Source organism: Ochotona curzoniae, unplaced genomic scaffold, assembly GCF_017591425.1.
Source record: "Ochotona curzoniae isolate NIBS_2020 unplaced genomic scaffold, NIBS_Ocur_1.0 contig_523, whole genome shotgun sequence".
NCBI classification, from domain to species: Eukaryota; Metazoa; Chordata; class Mammalia; order Lagomorpha; family Ochotonidae; genus Ochotona; species Ochotona curzoniae.
In genome coordinates, this window is record NW_024466459.1 from 7544883 (window position 1) to 7567481 (window position 22599).

The window sequence follows — 22599 nt, forward strand, 5'->3', positions numbered from 1 at the left end:
GGGGCGGCTCCCCGGGAAGCGGGAGGAGGAGGAGGAGGAGGCGGCCACCAGCCGAGGGCGAGGAGAGCTTCTCCTCTGGGAGCCTCCGCCAGGCCGGTAAGCCTGGAAGAAAAACCCCTGCCGCCCCCCTCGGGGCAATGGCTGCAGAAAATCCAGTTTCTCCCGGTTTCGGTTCCTTGACTCGGTGTGGTGTGGTGTGTGTGCTGCCAGGTGACCGCTCTGATCGTGGTGCAGTGTGGTCTGGTGTGTTGTGTGGTGCGGCGTGGTGGGATGTTGCAGCGCGGTGTGGTACCAGGTGACCACTCTGATCGCGCTGCGGTGCACTGCGGTGTCGTGTGATGCGTTACATTTGTACATTTACATCTACAAAAAGAATTGCCATAACAAACATCACAGGCCAAGCCCAGGGCTAGGGTGCACAGTATATAAAGATCTTCCATCCGCTGGCTCACTCTCCAAGTAGCTGCAACAGCTGGAGCTAAGCTGTTCTGAAGCCAGAAACCAGGAGCTTCTTCAGGGTCTCCCACGTAGGTGCAGGGTCCCAAGGCTTTGGGCCATTTAGCTTCCTGCCTGTGGCCTGGGAAAGCAGTTGAGTATGGTCCAAAGCCCTGTACCCGCGTGGGAGACCTGGAATAGGTTCCTGGTTCCCGGCTTGGGATCGGCACAGCACCGGCCGTTGCGGTCACTTGGGGAGTGAATCATCAGATGGAAGATCTTCCTCTCTGTCTCTCTTCCTCTCTGTCTCTCTTCCTCTTTGTAACAAAATAAATAAATCTTTAAAAAAAGAAAGACTTTTAGAAATGTAAAATACCAAGCATGCGTATTAAATTTGTTTTAACTTGTTCCAAATAACAGAAAGGAAATACTGACATAGACAAACGATATGCTTTCATATTCTTCATTTCATACAGGCCCTTTGCAGGAAGAAGATGGGTGACAGCCAGCCCAAAATGGAGGTGTGCCCTTATTGTAAGAAGCCGTTTAAACGACTGAAATCCCACTTGCCCTATTGTAAGTTGAGGGGCCTGGCCTCACCTCGTGACCAGAAAGGCCAGCAGTTGAAGCCGGCCGAACTTGCACGTGGCACAAAAGTGAAAGAGCCTATCCGAGATAGAATGAAAGCTCAAAGGGGACAATCAGAGAGGGAGAAAAAAAGTACAAAGTTACTAAGGGACAAGCCAGTCCAGACGAGTGAGACCTCTCCTATACTAGCTGTTGGCTCAGAAGGAGCTGGTAGTACCAACACGCCAGACAAAGACAGCAAGAATCAAGTCCAGCTCTCAGCCAAAATGCTAAATACCGAACCCGAGACGAGTCGCCACGGAGAAACAAACTCTCGGCTTTATGCCCCCGAGAGCACCTCTGCTGAAAAGGAACTTAGCAGAAACGTATGTCCATCAGACAACAGTAGCTGCAGTCATCCCGGAACTGCAGCCTCTCTCGTGATCGGCTCCCTGGAGCCTTCACTGTCAACTCAAGGGGGGATGTACCCCTCAGCCCCACCTCACGATGTGCATACTGCTTCTAGTGACCTAAAACTGGACACAGCTGACCCCCAAAGACAGGGGCTTCTGGCCACACTATTAGATGTGCCCCCTGGTGATTATCACAGCTCACCAAGGAATCTCAGTGATGGGGCTGAGGGACCAAAAATATCCGTGTCAGGCAACGCAAGAGATGCCCTGGGAAGGGCTGGCCCCTCGGGAGTCTCTGCTGGTGTTAGAGACACCGAGGCTGGGCACAAGGACACAGAGTCCCTCGTTTCAGGCGTTACAGTTAACCCGTTGGGGCCAGCCCACGGGAAACGGCATGAAGGAAAAGGACTTCACCTTGAAGGAGAGGCAGGTGGGAGCAAAGGAAATGCCGAGAAAAGCGTTCCAGCCAGAGAAATTCCAGAGCCAACTTCCGCTAGCCTAGGTTCCAGAGGTTTCCAGACTGCTGATTCTGCCACAGAGAAGACATCTCGAGACGAAGGCCTACGCTCACATGTATTCACACCCAGGGAGAGAGCCTACAATGAGTTTCTCTCTGTCCTCCAGGCAAGTAATCACAACCTCACATCTGTGGCCATCAAACTGCTTCAAGAAGAGAAAGCGGAAGAAGCTCGTCATCAAGTCCCGGATGTAAGAGCATCAGTGGAGAGCATGGAACACACCTCTCTGGACCCCACATCTGGCCAACGCACTGCGTGCCAGCAGTTCTTAGAGCCAGCCCAGCATCATGTTCGTAACAGCCCCTTCTTCAGTCGTGTGGACACTGGGGCGAGAAAGACACTTTCCGGCTCTGTGGGGCTGGAGTGGTTTCCAGAACTCTACCCTGCCTACCTTGGACTGAGGGTCTTGCCAGAGAAGCCTCTGTATTGGGGTGCGTTGATCCAGAAGCCTCAGCTCCCGAGCCCCCAGGGGGCCGGCCACTCACCAGGTACAAAAGGAGCTCTCAGAGTACAAGCCTACCTCACTGCTTTGCTTAGATACACCTGGACAGTGCGGTGCAGGCTTCCGGTTCTGAAGAGGTTGCTGTGGCTCCAGGAGTCAGCAGTAATAGTTTATCATTCTTTCTGTCTAGCAGCTGCTGAATGTTGAGCTAAGGCAGGCTGGTGACACAGGTGGTGGTAGGATGTTTGGGGGGAGACATGACCAATCGAGACCAGGTGGGCGTTCAAGGTGAACAGACCAAGAAAAAACAAAATGACTTCCAAAGTCACCTCTCTGGAACGAGCCATGTGTTCTGAGTTTAATCAGGGCCAAGTTGTACAGAAAATCAGTTGGAGGTTTATGGTCAAATATAGTATCAGAATTCACAGTAGCAAAGAAGGCATGAGCAGGTCCTATCTATGGGAAGCAAGGTGGATGAAAGATCAAGGCAGATGGGTGCAAGTGAAGGCTTAGGGAATGAGCTAGTTAAGTATCAGGGGTAGAAGATGGAGCAAAAATTAGAAATCGGACTCCTCAGATGCTCCCTGGAGCCCCTGACCAATAGCTAACGAGGCTTGCAGGAATGTGTCCAACTCACGTGAGTGCCAGGGCATCACCACAGTTCTGATATTCTTGCTTTTTTCTACTGAGCCTTGCATTTAGTTGTTGAACCACCTCTAGTCACAGTGCGTAAAATGTCTTCATTTTTCTTACAGGAACCCTCTTTCTCCCCCCCCCCTTTTTTTTTTTTAAAGATTTATTGATTTTAATTTGAGAGACAAGAGTTAGAGGAGAGAAATCTCCCACCCACGTATTCACTCCCCAAATGATCAAAACAACTGGAGCTGGGCTGCTCTGGGGCCAGGAGCCCAGCCCGGGGGCTTTGGCCATGCCCTGCTGCTTTCTCAGACCGTTAGCAGGGAGATGGCTTAGATGTGAGGAGCCAAGACTTGACCGCTGCTTACCTGGGACAGCAGCACTGCAGATGGAGGCTCTACTAGCTATGCCGTAGAGCTGAACCCAGTTTTCTAGGGTCATCAAGGAGCGTCTCCATCTCTTGGTTCAAGATCAGTGATGCTTTGAGATGAATTTTTTTTTTTAAAGATTTATTTATGTTTATGGGAAAGTTAGACTTAGAGAGAGAAGGAGATACAAAGATTTTCTGTTTATCAGGAGCCAGGAGCATCCTCTGGGTCTCCCAAGTAGGTGAGGGTCCCAAGGCTTTGGCTATCCTCTGATGCTTTCCCAGTCCACAAGCAGGGAGCTGGAAGGGAAATAGAGCAGCCAGGACACAAACCAGCATCCGTATGGGATCCCAGCAGATGCAAGGTGAGGATTTAGCCACTTGGCTATCGCGCTGGGCCTGTGAGATGTACTTTCACAGGAGACCCATCACAACTCAGTATAGCTGATAGCTGATGTTTTGGGTTTCCAAAAAATTGCTAATGGTTGTCTTTTTTTGAAGTTTATTTATTTGAAAGGCAACAGGACATGGAGAAGGGAGGGAGGGAGAATTCCCATCTGCTGGTTCATTTCCCAAATGCCTGCAACAGCCGAGACTGGGCCAAGGAGCCAGGAGCTCCAACCCTGGCTCCCAGCTCAACTGCTTCCTCCCAGGCCTTTGGCAGGAACTGATTCCATCCGTGTGTCCAACATGGCATGTGGGCATCCAGGCAATAGTCTAACCACAATGCCTGCCCTTGATTCTGACACCAAAATAAACTATTCTTTGAATTCCATTTTTGCAAGAATTCTTTAAGTACCTTCATATTTTTTTCTCTCTGAAACTCAATTTCCTTATGTCTGAAAGGGAATATATTGTCCCCAGGCTGACACAAGGGTTATCTGGATAAAACCTACGTAACATGGAAGCCTCCCACCTCACTCAGTTAACCCTATAGCTCTTAGCCCGCTGGCCGTGCCTGTCAAAGGGCTCGCCTGAGCAAGGGAATACACAAAGTGTTGTTTTCTGTCAAGATTCCGCGAAAGTCGATTTTGACGCATGGCCCTTGGAGGGAGGCGCTGTCTGGTCAGAGTGCAGGGCTCCTTGAGGACCAGTGACAAGACTAATCCCAGCTGAGCTTGGCCCACTGAGGGACCTGGCCTTGGAAGGAGATCCTTGCCTCTCCACCCTCGGGAGCAACATCGCAGCCTGAAGAGAAATCCTAGGTTGAACTTCAATAGTTTTCCATTTCATACCAGAAATAGAAGAGCCAGCATTGTGACTTAACGCTGGCCTTCCATACGAGTACCAGTGCATTTCCCGCTGCCATATTTCCAGTCCAGTTCCCTGCTAATGTCTGGGATGAGCAGCAAAAAATAGCCAAAGTATTTGGAACCTATCCCATGGGCCCAGCATAACGACTCAAGTGGCTAAGTCCTCACCTTGTAGCCGCTGGGATCACATACGGGCACCAGTTTATGTCCCAGCTGCTGCACTTCCCATCCAGCTCCCTGTTTGTAGCCTAGGAAAATCAATAGAAAACTGCCCAAAGCCTTATGACTCTGCACCCACGTGGGAGACCCAGAGTAGGCTCCTGGCTCCTGGCTTCAGATCAGCTCAGCTCTGGCTGTGGTGGCCACTTGGGGAGTGAGCCAGCAGATAGAAAATCTTTCTCTTTCCTTCTACTCTGTATATGTGCCTTTCCAATAAAAAATAAATCTTAAAAGAAAGGACCCTTCCTCCATGAGGCCCAGATGAAGCTCCTGGCTTCCTAGCCCGGCAGTGGCCTTTGTGGCTTTCTTGGGGAGTGAATCAGCAAATCAAAAATCTAACTGATTTTCAAATAAATCTTTAAAAACTAGAAACAGAAGCTTATGATGGGCCATACCTTACTCTGATTTACAAGATTACCAAACTAATCCCAGCATTAGTTACAACCTGAAAGCAATAAAAAGGAATTATTTTTCTGATGACCATGTGGGAGGGACCTGGAGTTGAGGGAAAAGTTGTATTCTACCTTTAAGTCCGGTACGTGGGGTTACTGTCACTCACTACTGTATTCTTGGTACCGATAAAATGAAATCTGTTGGCTGATAGTTTGTTAAACAAGATATTCTCAAAACAACTACACCCAAATGCCACACACTGCAGTGTGACACTAGCAGAAAATTCCACACCCACCCTCACATAGCAAGTCACAGGCAAACGCTGGCACAGCAGAAATACTTCATAAAATTGTTTTCAGGCTACATGTAGAAGGTGCACCTAGGACAGAAATTAGCTTTGTATTTACTGTTGGGTTCCAGCCCCGAGATAGCGTCATTATAAATATTCCGATGTTCTAGAATCCGAAATGTGGGCTATTTCTAGTCCCAGACATTTCAAGAAACGCTTGACCTGTGGTATAGGTGGTTACTGTAGCAGGTGGCAGCTACAGTAGGCCCTTTGGGTAAGGATGTGCAGCTGGGTCACCTGGGCACATTGTAATCAAAATAAGTAGAGCTGGGGAGCGGGGTGCTGAATCTTTGGGAAAAAAAAACTTTTTCCACCTGTTGTGGATTCTGACTTTGAACACTTTGCCAAAAGGCAAGGCCAAGACCATTAACGCACCTGTTCAGACTAGACCGTTCCTGAGGGCCAGGCTTGGGGACATGGGCACTGAACGTGGGGGAACTGAGGTGAGCAATCACAGTGGCTTCTGTTTGGAACCGTAGTTCCTTGGTTGGAAAGAAGTTCGACTGCTCTAAGGAGTGTGGAGCCCCCAAGCCGACTCCCAGCCTCCGGCTTGTCGCTGAAGAGGCTCTTGGAAGCTGCACAGAAAGGTGAGAGCGGAGCTGTTGCTGTGGGGTCTGTTGCTGGTCCCGGGCACCTGGAGAGCTGCTGTAGACTTTAGGCTTTATAGCCAGGAAGAGGAAAGGGGGCGGGGGGTGTTGGCCATCTTCCTAGCTTTGTGTTCGTCTTTTCCTTTTGGACTCTGACATAAGGCACCAAACCTAACAGGAGCTGCTGGTGAGCTAGCAGTTTTCATCTCGACCACCCGCTCCCACCTCTCTCTGCCACCTGTCTGTCCCCAGTTCCCACTTTCCCATAATGACTTGCCTCCCTGGAAGCCAGGGCGATTCAACCTCAAGTTCACCGACTGCATCCTCTCCTACCCACGTTTGAAGCTAGCCGAGAGCAGTATAATTTTGCTCTGGTCAGGTCTTTGGGATTTACCCTGATCGAATGCATAAAGTACGCATCTGTTTGTAAATTCTGTGAATTACAATTCCAGTATCCTCGCCAGCCGAGCTGGCTGGACTAGCTCGTGCGGGATGATGGTCCTGCCTCCAGGCCCCTGTGACAGCGGGGCGCGTTTCCCTTCGCACAGGCTGGATCAGGTACAACAGCAGCATGAGGCAGCGCGGCGTTGGCGGCGTCACGATGCTCTTCACAGGGTACTTCATCCTTTGCTGTCGCTGGAGTGTCAGGCATCTGAGTAAGCCATTCCCTGTTGTTTTAGTTTTGTGAATGAGCTGTGGCGTGGAGCTGCACGGGTGCGGGGTGTACATATTTGAAATCTTGTTTATAATGGCCTTTGTAAGACTTGAATGTATAGGATTGCTACTGTCATATCTGATGTTGTCACGGGCCACCTGGCGGTCTGTAAGGGCAGGTGTCGTCTTTGGTGCCCCGTCAGCCCTGGAGGGAGAGGGAACAGAACAGACCATCCCTCAGTGTCTGGGACTGCCATCCACCTTAACCTTCCTGCACCTGAAAATCAAGCACTCTCTAGGAGTTGGAACTGGTGCCAAACTCAGCCAGAGGGAAAGTGCCCTCTTTCAAAGTAACAGTTCATTAACAGAGGCGTTCATATTAAAATGTGTCTTTAACGAAAAAAGATGTTATAGAAGAATATCCCCCCCAAATTCAGTACTTTTCACCAATTAGAAAAATAAGCTTCAAAAAAATTTTAAAAAAAAGAAGATTAAATTCAGATACTTTCAGTATAAAAGAACAAGGTAACCATGGACAAAACAAGGCCACACTATTTTATGTAAAATCTTAATAATGAGTTGGGGTTTGGCTATAATTGGCAGGTTTTGCTCATCAGTATCTGCCAAGTAGGAGGGGGGGGGGTGACAGCAGGAGTGGGGCTGCAAGACAGCCCTACTTGCTGCCCCACACTTTGTTGGGAGGGGGACCCCAACATCCCCCCCAGGGATGAGGCTCAGAACCAGGGCCGGCAAAGCACGCAGCCTGCCTCGGTTTCACCAGCCCGAAAGGGGCCGTGTGGTTGATAACCTGGTATTGGCAGCACGTGTCTAAGGGGAGAAAGTCAGGTGAGGGTCACTCATTGTCCTCATGACTGTCTACCAGTTCATAAAGCACGCAGCGCCAAGTGAGCGTGTGCGACAGACAGAGCCCGTCAGGAGAGGCGGGGGATCCTTACACATCTCTCTGTTTATCCAAAGAGCTGCAGCGCTGGCGTAAGTAATGTTGACCCGGACAGCACTCGGGGAAGCTTGGGAGCTCCAAGGCAAGCGCGGCGCCCACGGCTGCAGCACAGGTCTGACAGGTTCACATTGTGTTGGGACAGGAGAGGAAGTGAAGAGAATAAAATTACTGCCATCTCCAACAGTTATGAAGGAAGTACATTTTTTATGAAGACGGACAGATCTGATTCTGTCCAGATGCTGCTTTGGCTCGTATTCAGGAGGGGATAAAAATTAAAAGTATGGATGTATTTTTGGTGCAAAAATGTTTTTCATCATGCATGAAAAATGCATATTATAAAAAACTATATAGAGATTTCAAATATTTTTGGCACCAAAATAAAGCCAATTTTAATTCCATTTTCCCATGACCTTTTCAAAATCTGCCAGCTTTGCTGATAGTGTCCTTGTGCCAAAATGTGAGATGAGTCCCTCCTACGTCCAGGCTCCCCCCAAACTACAGAAAAGCAGATGGCTTTCCAAGGGCCAGCTCGCACGCACTCATGCGCTGTTTACCCAAAGCTTGCATTCTGCTCTCTAATGGGAAGGACTGCATCCTACCACAGAGCCTGTGCTTGAGGAAAAGCTGTCCACAAGTGCCTCAAGCACAGTGGAACTTTCCATGAGGAGCAGCAAAAGATCAGAGTTGAGAGAAAGAATTACTATTTCAGCATAATGCAGGAATGATTAAGAACTTCACTGGCCACGCTCCCCACACCCACCCAGCCAGCCAGCCTCCTCTGCAAAGGGTGTCCCCTGTAAACGCCCTTGAAGACCCACCTAGAGACCCCATGCCTCCCCGGAGGGCTCTTCCTCATGGCCAGCACCGGCTTGACCACACAGCAATGTTCTCTCGGTCCCCTGGTCCCCCTCTGCTGGCATCTGCGCGCCACAGCCCACACCTATTTTCCCAGATCTTGTTGGCACCCAGCCCTGCTTACTCAGTCAGCTGTTGTCCGCAGCCACGTGGCTGTGTCGCAGCACATTGGCAGAGCTGAGCAACTGCAGCAGGAAGCCCGTGCTGCCCCTCCAGGCCCCCTGCCCTGGAAAGACAAGCCCTCCGCCTGTCAGAAAACACAGACCCAGGATCAGCACCGCGTTAGTAGGAGACGTTTGCACGGGAGAAGCCCTTCTTGTGTCTGGTCTCTTAGTGCCTGTGCTGCCCCCTGAACTACCCAGCACACTTGGCACGGTGGGGACACACCAGGGTAGCCCACTGCCCCTCAGCTTTGTCATCAAGAACAGTAATTAGTATCACTTGTCAAAGTCAGAATGCTAAGCATCAGCCTCTGAAGGAAAGGGTGCTGTGACACGCACTGTGGTTCAGCGGTCCAGAAGGGACACCTGGCTCGGCTTCCGCCAGAGGCGAGCTGAGGTGGGGGAGTGGCAGGCAGGGGCTGCTCAATGTGAGTACCAGGAATTGAATAGACAGGGCAGACAACAGTAAAGCTCTGAGTCATTAAACTAGTAGGAATGAATTATCAGATAAAATGATGCAGGAGAGTTTGAAATAGCCCTTGGCCGTCTGCACATGCTGGAGCTGTTGGCCAAAGTCCTCGGAGCAATGGAGGGAACGTCTTCCTTCTCTGCTGCCATCAGAGTTGGGAAAAGAACCGTAGACCTTTTATTCTTCATAATGTTCAGAGTAGCTTCGTAGAGTTCTTGGGATGTTGACAACCAGCTCATTCTTTTGCTAGACTTAGACCTAAGCCAGCACAGCATGATCGAGGAATGTACTTCATGGCTCCAGTCGGCAGCTTGGCTGTCAGCTAGCCCTGCGATGCATGTGTCTGCTGATACCCCAATACTTGGGCAGGCCTAACCATGCGTGTGACCTGGCAATTCAGGCTGCATCCGGAAGACTAGAGGTCTCTGCCTGCTGCGGAAGCCCTTACCACAAAGGAGGGAAGAGAAGAAATCCTTCCCAGGATCCTCCAGGCACAACAGCCTTCTGCATTTTGTCTCTTAAATAAGCGTCCTGCTCCACACCATCCGCCCTGGTGAAGGCTTCCGTAAGTAATCCGCAGTGTCTTAGAAGTGGGGCGGGGGCCGTCTAGCCTGGTGGTTGATGCCTGCGCCACGTATTCGAGGGCCTGGATTCAGTTCCCAGGCCTGCCTCCAAGTGGCAGGGCTAATTCCTGCTGATTCAGACCGTGGGAAGGAGAAGCTAGGGTTCAGGTACCGTAACCCTAACCCTGGAGAACTGGATCAGGTGCCCAGCTACAGGCTAGCCCAGCACCGGCCACTGGGGAGTGAACCAGCACATGGGAGCGCTCTCTCAATTATTATTTGAATCATCATCAAGCTGTTTTTATACTTTATGCAGAACCCTCCTATTACTACCACCACCACTCTCCATAATAAAAATACTTTTTAGAAGAATGCTAGTCCAAGCTCATCATTTACCTCATCCAAAACTTCACCTGTGAAACAAGTGGGTGTGCCGCGGGGAAGTGGGGGGGCAAGTTACCCTTTTTTCTGGATTGTAAACGGGGATGGCTGCACCCACTCGAGCTGTGACGTCCTCTGTCTAAATCCCAGCAGGGTCCAATCCAGGAGGGACTTCCTGAACGGCCATTGTTCTGCAACCTCACCTGCCGTTAGACTCCATCCAAACACTAAGCTTAACCATGGGGGAGACTCACTTTCATCTGCCTAAACCCAGCCGACATTCACGGGCTTGCTTGGTGCCGAGTTCTCCCCCAAGAACACACACAGACTGCTGAGGCCTCTGTCTGCCACTTAGGCGCTGTGTCTTCAGGACGACCTGCCCTCTGGGCAGACACTCTGGTGTCCCTTCACCTAATATCACCCCCTTGGGACCTTGGGGTGAGTTGTGGGGCGAGGACATCAAGCAGGGTCTTTGCTTACACTATCAGTGCTTGCTTCCTGCCTGAATGCCCCCTTCTTTGCCCAGACCAGCTCCCACGTGGCTTCCTGCCCTGCACAGAGCCCCATGGGGTCTTGGAGTGTGGCAGTCCAGACTCCACAGCCTTCCCCGAGGCAGAAGCCTGATGTCTCAAACGCAGTCTGCCTCTGACCAAGCTGCTGGTCCAGAGGCATCCAGCGCCCCCCGAGCCTGGCCACGCCCCGCTGCAGAACCTCAGCAGCAGGCTTGTTCACATGAGCCCACCTGAGAGTAAAGAGGAGTCTTCAGCCTTCAGCAGAAAGCCCTGCGAGCTGCAATGCTGCGGGAGGAGGAGGCATGGTTCATAAGTGTAATCCAGTCTTGCCGCCTTTTGAAGAACCAGCAAGCATTTCTTACAGCAGCATGGGTGCCTTTTCTGCTGACTTTGCAAACTGTGTTCTTCCACAGGGACACTCGCGCTCCCCTGTTGTTTGGGGTTGGAAGGTGGGAACACGCTCTGTCGGGAGAGAATCTTCCAGAAACAGCCCCTGGAAGCAGGCTCTTCTAAGCTGCTTCCCAGGGCCTACCAGGCTGCTTCTAGAATAATCCCCCCACTGAACCCTTCTTGTATTCTACACAGACTCCCTTGGCCGGTTGTTCAGGAGAGGAAATGGTTGGGGGCAAAGGGGCTTACCCAGGGTCACAGGTCTTACAGGCCCATGTAGCCTCAGCCCTCCACGGCTGCTGCACCCAGCTGGCCCTAGCTGGCAGCTGGACTGCAGGTTGCCACACTGGGTTCCTTGCTTCTCTTTAAACCCATGCACTGCTGTCAGCTTGCACTTTCTCTTTGTCCTTCCGGCGGCCCCCTGACACAGACCTTGTCTTGCTCATCTTCTAGAAGGGGGAAACAGGCTCGAGGAGGTTAAGCAATTGGCCCACATAGGCAAGTGCTTTGTCACACAGCAGCCACGCAGCTTGAAGGGGCATTCAGACTCCTAACCGTGACTTCCCAGCAGGCATTCCTCTGCACCCTTGACCTTCCAACTCCTCAAAGCCAGGCATCTGCCCTTACCCACCAGAGGTGTGGGGCTGGGCCTACCTCCCATGCCACCTTGTTGCTCTTCTCTGTTCTTCCAGAAAGTTCTACTTAGCTTGCCTGCCTTTTAGGGGGCACTGAATTGCTTTAGTGTTCGACTTCAGCAGTGACTTGCCTGGCTTAACATAGAATGTCCCGTGTCACTAGCTGCTCTCCCCCAACCCCAACAAGCCACTATTGGGTGATCCACTGCCCCAGAATCCCCTACATAGGACACAAATATTTCTTAAACCTAAGCCATCCATGGCAGCAGCTGGCCTGTGTAAGAATGCTGTCTGCCATAGGCAGTTTCCTGCAGTCGTGGAGGCGGCAGGAATAGGAGAGGGGCCACGGGCAGCCGGAACCGCCCTCAGGAGTGCACCCACATGGGAGCCCCGGAAGAGGCTCCTGGCTTCAGCTGGGCTCTGCTTTGGCCGTTACAGCTGCCTGGGGAGTGGATCAACAGATGGAAGATCTTCCTCTCTCTCTCTCATCTCTGTATGTCTGACTTTCCAATAAAAATAATTTTTTTTTTCAATCAAACCCAGGGACCCACAAGAAGCTATCTCATGAAGGTGTGATTTTTTTTTTCATCCTGATAAACCAAAAGGTAACAAAGAAATTTACAAAAGAAAAAGAACACCTAGATGTTACCTTCTCCTTGGTCAAATTCTGTCCCTCTCCTTTCCTAAAGATTTACATATACATGGTGACTGCCAGGAAGGAAGCTGGGGAACTCCTGCAGCAGGAGCAGCAGGGGGCGCTGTGTCCTGGGGCAGTCGCCCAGAGCCCCAGCAGGCGGGCACCCAGCCTCCACCCCCGTAGGGTGGGTGGATGTTGGCCACACGCTCAGGCTGGAAGCAGCTTATGTGCAGCTTTAATTGCTCATGGTATGCCTCAGCAGTAACATGGGAAGCTCCCAGAGTCACGGCAGATGGCAGCCCACTTTCCAGTGAGAGTCAGCATGGGCTGCCTTCCTCCAGTGCCACTTCCCTCCTGGTCTCTGGGATGGCCACGAGACCAGTCTGTGTCCCCACTGCTGGCACTCCTGCCCGGCCTGCGTCACACTTAAATGCCACCGCTACATGCAGTCATCATGACCAGGAGTCAGCAGACATCAGTGTAAGGTCAAACAGTGAACATTACCCAGCTGTGCCATCTTGGGCCCAAGAACTGCCACCGTGAACAGCGCATCAGCATCCCTGTGGCAGTCCGCACGGTCAACAAAACAGCACCAGGACAGTGCCATTTACAAAGCAAAGAGGTGCCCTTAGCTCACAGCTCCTGAGGCCACAAACCCCAGAACTGGTACCCGCTACAGCTCAGCTTTGGGTAAGGGCCATGTTCCTCTCCAGGGTACAGGCCAGCCCTGTGGCTTGGCAGGCCTGCAGCACTGGGGTCCCACATGGGCGCCGGTTCATATCCTGGCTGCTCCACTTTCCTGCTTATGACCTGGGAAAGCAGCAGAGGACAGCTCAAGTGCTTGGGTTCCTGCACCCACATGGGAGATCCAGAAGAAGCTCCTGGCTGTGGAGCAGCTCAGCTCTGACCACTGAGACTGTTTGGAGTGAATCAATGGGTGGAAGATCTCTGTCTCTCCTTCTCTCTGTACAATTCTGCCTTTCAAATAAAATGAATCTTAATTTTTTTTTTTAAGGACAAGGGTGTGTTTGCAAACAGGAGTATGACAAAGGAGGCAGAGAAAGAGCATGGGCCAAGCGAGCCAAGCCCCCATGGTAACTAACTTGGGCTTGGAAGGATGAGAGTTCACTGACACTGCAGGAGGGCTCCGCTCACGGCCCGAGCCCCTCCCACGAGGCCCTCCCGCCAACACCTGCAGGTGGCCCCAGTCAAACTCGGCAAAGCATGGAGCTACTCATGTGCACATATCACAAAATATTTTTATTTCTTCCCCCAAGCTCTATTTAAAACCACACTTGGCTCCCCTGTTATAGGAATGCAGGTAGCAGCTCAGTCTGGCCTGCGAGTCGCTGCTTGCACACCCTTGGATGCGGGCTCGCTCATCAGCACTTGGCACGTGTCAGAACCTGGGCCAGCCCTGAGTCAAGTCCTGAGCTGGGTCCTGGAACAACAACTGCACCTGTTATGTACCTATGGAAAAGCCGAGTTTAGGAAGAAGTCCTACCCATAGCAGAGAGATGGTGAAGGTGGGAGGGTGTGTGCTTCCCATAGGGTGGGGGCTCAGCAGGTGCTGGAAGAGGGTACTGGTGCTTGGGACTGTCAGAGCTGGGTTGGGGAGACATGGAAAAAGGGGAGGGAGGCACATGGGCCCCCTGCCTGCATGCACTCACCTTCCTGTAAGTTGGGTTGAATGTAAGATTGATCTTGGGACTAAAGAAATGCAGAGAGAGAATTACAGGCAGACTCGAACCATCCCTGCTGCCCACTAACATGCCCTGCTGCCTAGTTCCTATTTCAGGACCCATCAGGGAGTGAGGCAGCGCTGCAGAGCGTCGGGGGGAGTGGCTGTGACCAGTCCCTACAGCAGTGTGTGAGGGTGGCCATTGTCTGTGCCCACCCCAGCGTGAGTACGGGAATGGGTCCGGCTGGAGTTTGAGCAGCCAATGGCACTGTGACATCCAGGGGTCAGGGCAAGGACACAGGGCAAATGCTGCGGGCCTTCACTTGCCAGAGGCCGCATTCTCTAGCTTGCCAGTGAAGGGACAGCTCTACACACCTAGAAGGCTGGGCCGGCACTCGGGGGTGGGGGCAGCCAGACATGGAGGGGTCACACTTACTGGGCAAACTGGCACCTGGGCCCCTCAGGGCAGAAGCCAAAGAAATAGCGGAGACACATCGTTTTGCGCACATGGCGGTATTTACACAGGGGGCCTGCAGGGCAAAGAGAAAACTGTCAAAACAGTGGATTTGAGGGGCCTGTGCTGTGGCGTGGTGGGTAAAGCCATTGCCTATGATGCCTGCATCCCATAAGTACGCTGCTTCAAGTCCCAGCTGCCCCATCTCCAATCCTCCTCTCTGCTGGTGGGCTGGAGACAGCAGTGGACGATGCTCCAAGTCCTCGGGCTCCTACCACCTGCACGGAAGACCCGGAGGAAGCCCGTGGCTTTGACCTGGCCCAGCCCTGCTGTTCTGGCCTTGTAGGGAATGAGTCGCAGGATGAAAGATCTCTAAGCTCTTCCCTTTCTTCAACACTGGCTTCCAAAACAAATCTGGGGGAGAGGGAGCACATAGATTTGAGCAAAAAAGGAAGCTGACTGGGAAACGCAAAGTGGTGATTTAATCTTCCTGCTGAAGGCCCCCACTGCAAGCCAGGAGACCTAGGGAGGCGGTGTGCAGACACCCCTCAGAGGGTGTCTGGGGTGGCCCCAGCTGCAGGTTCTGAGACGAGGAGGTTCAAGATATGGCCAACACACCTGGTGTCCCAGAGGACCTGCCCCTTCGTGAAACAAAATGTGCTGCCTTTCACTCGTTAGCTCTAGAACAGGCAGCCACGGAGAAGCTGGCCCTCGATGGTCCCGCCTCACACTCCTACCCCAAACCAGCAGAGCTAAGGCCTCGGTACGCACAACGCAGCCTAAAACACAGGGAAAGCAGAGTTCTGGCGCTCAAGGCACAGGGACCCAGGCCAGGAGCCTCCCGCTGACATTTTGGCCAGACAGGACACACTGCAGTAACTCTGGGACCCTCCCCATCCCATGCCGCACCCAGGTGGGCCAAGTGGAGAAGAGAATGCAGATGAACTGGGCACCTCCCTACTGAGGATTTCCTGTGGTCCAGTCACTGCTCACGGCCATGCAGCCTATCACTGCTGAAGGTAGGATCTGACCCCCAGAAACCACCATGCCCACGATTCCCCCTCCTGGAGAGAGAGTCCCAGAAAGGCCTTCTGTGTGGCTCTACACTGCCCAGGGCATCAGCCCCACCCCCACAGACAGCCGCTCTGTGCCGACCACCCAAGCCCCCATGTGTCAAGGCCTCACCGTCCTTGCAGAAGCCTTGGTCATACCAAGGGCAGTCCCAGGACTTGGAAGCTGGCTTCACGTGCAGGAAGGTACAGTCCTTCTTGCTGCAGTCACCTGCAATGGCCCAGCAGCGTGCTTGGCATCGAAGCAGGCATGTCTTAGCATCACTTCCACCTCCTTAACTGGACCCCCCCACTCTTCTCTCCTACCCAAAGCCATTGGTCTTTCTTTCGATCCTTAGCAGTTTAGGGGCTTGTGTGAGAACAGCAACTATATTGCTAAGCCTTCCTACAATCTAAGGAGAGTGGGGCCAAGTGGCAGAGACCCAAAGCAATGAGACGCTGCCAAAAGACCAAGGGTTTGAAGGCAGAAGTTGCCATGTGCTGTGGGCCAGTTCTTTTGACCTGTGCTGTGGCACCCACGCTGCTCCCAGGCCCAGGGCAGCCATTCCAGGGGGTGGACAAGCGGGGCACTGCTTCGCACGGGCCCCGAGGGAGCAGCAGGTTACAGTACCATCTGAGACACCAGCACCCGTTGGGAGCGCCGTCTTGAGTCACGGCTGCTCTGCTCCTTAGCCAGCTTTCTGGCACTGGCATTGTGGCATAGTGGGTAAAGGTGCTGTCTTCAACAATGTGCCATGTAAGCACCGGTTCGAGTCTTAGCTGTTCCACTTCCAATGCAGCTCCCCGCTAATGCACCTGATGAACCTGAGTGCTGGGGACCTTCCACCCACATGAGAAATCTGGAAGAAGCTCCTGGCTTCAGTCTGGCCCAACAATGGCTGTTGCAGCCACCTGGAGAGGAAACCAGTGGATGGAAGCACGTTCTATCACTGTAACTCCTTCAAATAGCTTTTTCAAAAATAAATTAGCACCAAGGTGTAAAGAAGCTGCCCCGAGCAGCGCGTGTGTTTCTCCTACGCCTAGGCTGCGGTCTGTCCATGGAAGAGGCCAGTCTTGCTTGCACCAATATTCCTAGAGGTGGCGGCCTGTAGCAGGGGACACCTGGGCATCGCCGTCAGGGCCGTGGAGAACCCTGAGTGCACAAGGAAGAGTCCTGCAGCCCTACTGCTGTCCAACGAGTGGACGGCTGTGCCTGCTTCCCCTTCCGCCTCCCTCAACGCCGATGGCTCAGCGCTTGTTAGAGCTGCAAGGAGCCTGCTGGCGTCTGTACGGGCTGCCCGCAGACCGTTCTGAATTGATCCGTCCAGGCCTCCACAAAGCACGAGTGCACCTGAAGAAGGTGGTCCTGGTTCCCAAGCTTGTAAATCCCCTTCCTACTGGTCCCTGTTACCTCCCCAGAAGGGGACACCCACCCCATTCCTCTGGGTGTCCCAGCACTGCCAAGGGACGGTATACTGCTCACCACCAGTATACAGCTCTTGGAAGAGTACTGGCCCAGGCCTGGCCTTCCAAGGACTCCAAGGGCCTCACCCCCTACGGGCCACTCAACATTCGACAAGATCTTCAGAATACTCACAGAAAACCACACACGGATTTAAAAAATGCTCTCGCTCCTAAAGAAACCTAACACTTTTTTGTCCCATTTTCCAAACACATTTAAATGCACCTTCTGCAATGCCCTGGCCCTGGCACCCCAGCCTGGACACATGGCCCTGCCTGCCTCTCTTCCTGGCCAGCAGGTGGCAGCAGTGCCTCAGCTTCCAGCCCACCTTCAGGAGCTGCCCACACACCTTAAACTCAACTCTCCCAGGAGCAGAGAAAGACCATCTAGCCCTTTCCACCTTCTCTTTCCCCTTTCCACCTGCCCTTTCCCCTTTCCACCTGCCCTTTGCCCTTCCCACACCTCCCCACAACACCTTCTTCAAGAATGTCGGGCCCAGCGTGATAGTCTAGCAGCTAAAATCCTTGCCTTACATGCACCAGGATCCCATATGGACACCGGTTCTAATCCTGGCAGCCCTGCTTCCCATCCAGCTCTCTGCTTGTGGCCTGGGAAAGCAGTTGAGGATTGTCCAAAGCCTCAGGTCCCTGCACTGCGTGGGAGACTCAGAAGAGGCTCCGGGCTCCTGGCTTTGGACTGGCGCAACTCTGACCATTGCAGCTGCTTAGGGAGTTGAATCAACAAACAGAAGATCTTCCTCTTTGTCTCTCTGCCTCCTCTCTGTATGTCTGACTGGCCAATTAAAAAAAGAAGAATGTCAACCCATGGGAATGAGGAAGATTTTGACTTTCACTTGTTATAACCATAGGTCACACATCATAGCTGAGTTCACAACCACACAGAAGGGTACTGGAGTTGGCACCTGGTCCCAGCTCTCTTTGCAGGACAGTCTTTTGGAAACCACTAGATTGCATAATCCTTAAGGCTCCTTCCAGCTCTGAGAAGCACCGAGAAATCCATGGGGAAGGACAGGCCCTGAAACACACACACACACGCACACACACACACACACGCGCGCCACCCCCCACCTCCCATCCTCCATTCTCTAGTTGAGGTGGTGGACGGCAGCCATGACTTCCCTGTGCGCCTTGAAAGCAGGACTCAAGGCCAGAAGGGAGGTGCGACCCTGACTGCAGGTGCCTCGGGGCGGACCTCAGCTTTGGGGCTTGGGCTTATAGCTCACCTCTCCTCTCCAACAAGCCATGCAAAGGGCTCCTCTAAAGTATGAGTTACCCATAGCAAGGCCACAGTGCAGGTGCTTCCTTCACAGGCAGGCCTGATGCTGCCCTGGCCAGGACCCACCCTGGGGTTCCCGGCTCACTTCCCAGCAGTCTGGAGGTTTCCTTGGCCAGCCTGGGAGAGGGAGACAACCCCCTCCAGGCCCGTCCTTTGGGGGCGGGCCTGAGTCTCCTGGGGCACAACTCTTTTGAAGAAGGCCAGGTTGGTTCCGCTGAGACATGCCCAGCCCCTTTCCCTCCTTCCAGTCTCTGCCACCCTCTCCCCAGGTGAAAGCTGAGCCTGGCAGAGTATTACCGAACTTGGAGTAAAAGTAGCACTCAGGCATCCTAGAGGTGTCGTAGTGGTGCAGGAACCTGCAGTGGTCACCCTTCTTGCACAGCCCCCGCAGCCAATGCTTGCACACCACCGTCTTCTCCCCCCGTTCATGCCGGAAGGGGCAGAGCTTCCCTGTGGACGTCAGCACACCTGCTGGAGTGGCCCCGCCCACCTGCCCATGCCCCCTCACCCAGCCCTGCCCCTGGCACACAGTAGGTGCCCATGATGGGCCTACTGAGTTCACATCTAGAAGGAACAAATGTTGGGGGCCCACAGTGTGGAGCAGCAGATAAAGTTGCTGGCCGTGACACCACCATCCTGCCTTCCTGTATGAGTCCCAGTTGGAGTCCGGGCTGCTCCACTTCCGATCCAGCTCCCTGCTAATGCGGGGAAGAGAGCAGAAAATGGCTCAAGTGCTTGGATTCCTTCGTCCAACGTGGGGTTTGGAGGGGATGGTTTTAGGCCCACCTGCTGTCATCGTGAGCATTTGAGGACTGTATCTCTCCCTCTATATAACTCTATCCTCCAAATAGATAAATCATAAGATTCGAAAAACAAATGTTAAGCTTCCTGACTCCCGAGGCAACTCTACCAGGGCAACACGGGAACCGTGTCTTAAGGCTTGCCAGGGGCCTGGCATACAGCTGTTCCCACTGTGTTCACACCGCCCTCACCTGCACGAACTCTCCCACTGCCAGGTTTCTGAGCAAGCCAGGCCCCACAAACAGCCAACTCTTCCATGGACTGGGGGGCGCAGGGAAGGCATTCGCTCAGCACCCCACCCCAAGGACCCCCTGGCTTTACCTTCCACAGCAATGACAGGGGTTCATAAGAACCACTGCTCTAGATGCTGGATAGGTAGACCAAGGAGACATCACTTCAAGCTTTGCCCGAGCCTGCAGGGTGCTGGCCACCCAAGATCCTAGGCGATTGGAGAGGACTCACGGGCCCTTCCTGCCCCACTGTCACCCAGACAAGGCTCCAAGACCTTCCAGGTTTGACAAAGCCTCTGGATGTCAGTGCAGGTCCCTAACTCGCGCTGATTTCTGACCCTGGATCAGGATCAGACAGGTTTGGGGCCATGGGGGGGGCGTGGCTGGGAACCCCTACAATGGCAGATGAGGCTTGGTTTGGTTTTGCGACTGTATCTTTTTCTGGGAAGAGCCTCAAGGTGGTTTATAAGCCAGCAGAAAAATTGAGAGCCTCCCCCGCATCCCCCCCATATTTAAGTCAGACCTCTTCCAGGTTGGCTGGGTCTGGGGACAGGGGCTCAGCAGAGGGTGGCACGTGAGCCAAAGCCAGGACGGGAGAGGCACGGGATGCTGGGAGAAGCATTTTGGAGACAAAGGCCAGAAATTCCAAAGGGCCTAAGGAGCAGGTGCAGCCATGGGACAACAGGCCAGTTTCCTGCTGATTTGGGGAGAAAGGAGAATCAGACAGAATACGGGGCTGGCAGACTTCTGAGAACGCATGCCCTCCAGGCCTGAAGGCAGGGGAATGGCCACCGGGGCACATATGCTGCTGACGCTGGGGGAATCTTAGGGAGTGGCGGGCTCCTCCGAGACCTTTGCCACCATATAAGATGGAGATTTGGCCTCATCCCTGCCTCGCCTGCCCAGACCAGGCCGAGTCCTGCCCTGCCCTGCCCTGCCCAGTGCAGCCTAGCTGGGCTGTTCACTCACCTTTCCCACAGAGTCCTTTTGTGAAGAAGTTGCATACAGCTGAGCCCGATTCTGGAGGGAGATTGGGGAGAGAGGGAAGCAGTGGGAAGAAGGCAGCTTCCCCAAGCCAAGTTCACACTGTGAGACCCCAAGACTGGGCCCTTGGAGGGCAGGGCAGCTCCCAACCTCAATACTGCATCCATCTACTCTGAAGCCTGCAGCTCAGGTGGCCTCCCTCTAACTTCTCAGTGTGGAAAAATGAGTCCAGAAGAAATGGAAGAGAAAGCCCGAGCAGAGGGGGTGCAGCGGGGCCTCCCCACTCACTGTCCATGCCCTCGAAGGGCTGAAGCCCCGTGCCTCTCTGTAGCTCCACATCCTTCTCGAAGGCGAAGGTGAATCGCTCCAAGCCAGCAATGGCTTCCTGCATCTTCCAGCTCTTGTGGGAGCAGCTGCCTAGCAAGTGCTGGCTGGGTCCTGCAGGTGCACGCTATATAGCTCGTTGGGGGCCCTTAAGGAGCCAGGGTCTGGCGCTGCCTGCCCCCAGCCTCTTCAACAATACCATTTGTTCCATTCTGTTCCTCCAAAGAGGGGTTGTGGGGCCAGCTACCTCACTCCTCACATCTATGCAGGTGCAGTTGCCCCAGGGCCCTGCACCCCCACACTGTGTATAGAGCCCCAGAGTGGAGTGGGAGGTGGGGGAGGGATTAGCAAAGACCCACGCTTTACAAACACACACAGGTTGCTTGAACAAACGTTCCCAAACCCGGTTCAGACCTCACACCTGAGACGCAGCCACAGGCAACTCTAGGATTGCACCACCTGATCCCAGAGGGCTGGCTGCTGGGATTCTGCCAGGGCTTAGGACCCCCGTGATGGGGTGTAGAGGGAGTGTCCCCTCACCACCAGCTCCCCCTCTGCCAGCTCTGCTCTCAGCTGTGGACCTCTGCTCTGGGCCTGAGCCTCAGCCCCAAGTGAGCTCTTCCCCAGGAAGTGCTGACGATCTCCAGAGGAGAAGCAGTTGGATGAATGGTGCTTTGTTTACCAAGCACATAATTCCCAGCCTGGCTGGCTGGCTGGCTGGCTGGCTGGCTGGCTGGCGGAAGTTGCCCAGGGCTGGGTGGCCTCCTTGCACCTCCCCGCCCCTGAGAAAGTGCTTTGTCAAGGAACTTTCTATGCAAATGTTGTTTTATTATCCTTATACCATCCCAGCCCGCAGGGTCCAGGACATGAGGACAAGTGAGGGGGTGAATGTTTTCAAAGGAATATGTTAGGGCTCTAAGGAAAGCAGGCTTGTCCTCCCTGCTCCCTGCCCTGGCCCCAAACTGGCCTGGTCGCCAACAGCACCTGCAGTTCTCACAGTGACATCTCGGCCTTTGATAGCTGGAGAACCACAAACCCAAGGCCCTCCTCCCTGGGCACCTGGATAGAGGACGGAGATGTGGGCAGTGCCCTGCAGGCCACAGCTGGCTGGCTGGCTGGGCCAACGTGAGCCAGCCTGTTGGCTTTTGTTTCCAGTGTTCCGAGAGGTATGTTGTTCTTTTGAACTCTAGATCAGAAAAGAAAATAGCCGGGGAGGTAGACACCTGGAGCCGAGGTGGGGCTGGCAGGGGCCGGGAGGAATCCAGCAGGTTCCAGACGGGCCTCCGTCTGGACTCAGTTTGACTACTGGGAGCCCCAGGGCTGAGCTACAGAAGATGAGGGTTCCTAAGATACAGGGTCCAGAGCAAGGTCATCTGTCAGCCGGGCTCATCAAAGGCTTGCAGCAGCAGCAGCAGCCTTGAAGGGCAGACAGGCTCCAAGAACCCTGGGGCACACGGTTCAGATCGCAGGGCACCCAGTTCAGCTGAGTCCTCCATCGTGGGGAACGGCCCTTCAAGTGCTGGCCATAAGCAGGTAACAGAGAATCACATTGGAGTGGGAGGAGCCTGGGACAGGAGGGGGATGGAAGGCAGAGGATGATGAGGGAGAACATTCCAGAAGGTAGGCTGATGGTAGGAAGGCAACGGGCAACATGCAGCCAGGGGAAGGGACGGTCAGGGGTTTGGTGCAGCAGGATAGGTCAAGGAAGGAAGCGTGGTGTGTATCAGCGATGCTGAACCAAGTGGGGCCTGGGGCTTCTCCGGGCAAGGCAGGAGAAGAGAGTATCAAGAGGGCTGCAGAGCGGGGTGCCTAGGGAATGCTTTAAGAAACAAATGAGAGGGCCCGGCATGTTAGCTTAGTGGCTGAAATCCTCGCCTTGCACACGCCAAGATCCCATATGGGCTCTGGTTCTAATCCCAGC

At 53.6% G+C, this 22599-nt stretch overlaps 2 protein-coding genes across 3 annotated transcripts; one reads left to right on the top strand and one right to left on the bottom strand.

Annotated features, from left to right (window-relative positions):
* Nucleotides 1-890: 890 nt before the first annotated feature.
* On the top strand, nt 891-10157 carry CUNH17orf80 (chromosome unknown C17orf80 homolog). 2 transcript variants are annotated; one of them, XM_040989584.1, is made up of 4 exons: nt 891-2421; nt 6072-6179; nt 6728-6835; nt 9680-10157. In XM_040989584.1, exons 1-4 carry the CDS (start codon nt 930-932, stop codon nt 9799-9801), a joined length of 1830 nt encoding a protein of 609 aa, XP_040845518.1. In that variant the 5' UTR covers nt 891-929; the 3' UTR covers nt 9802-10157. The 2 variants fall into 2 exon arrangements, with proteins under 2 accessions (XP_040845518.1, XP_040845519.1); XM_040989585.1 differs by lacking the exon at nt 9680-10157 and adding an exon at nt 7812-7975 and having other exon boundaries at nt 892-2421.
* A 4353-nt stretch (nt 10158-14510) lies between these two features.
* On the bottom strand, nt 14511-20745 carry CPSF4L (cleavage and polyadenylation specific factor 4 like). Its single transcript, XM_040989406.1, has 5 exons — nt 20643-20745; nt 20340-20390; nt 18637-18789; nt 15718-15813; nt 14511-14608 (listed from the first exon to the last, which is right to left on the bottom strand). Exons 1-5 carry the CDS (start codon nt 20743-20745, stop codon nt 14511-14513), a joined length of 501 nt encoding a protein of 166 aa, XP_040845340.1.
* Between the last annotated feature and the right edge of the window lie 1854 nt (nt 20746-22599).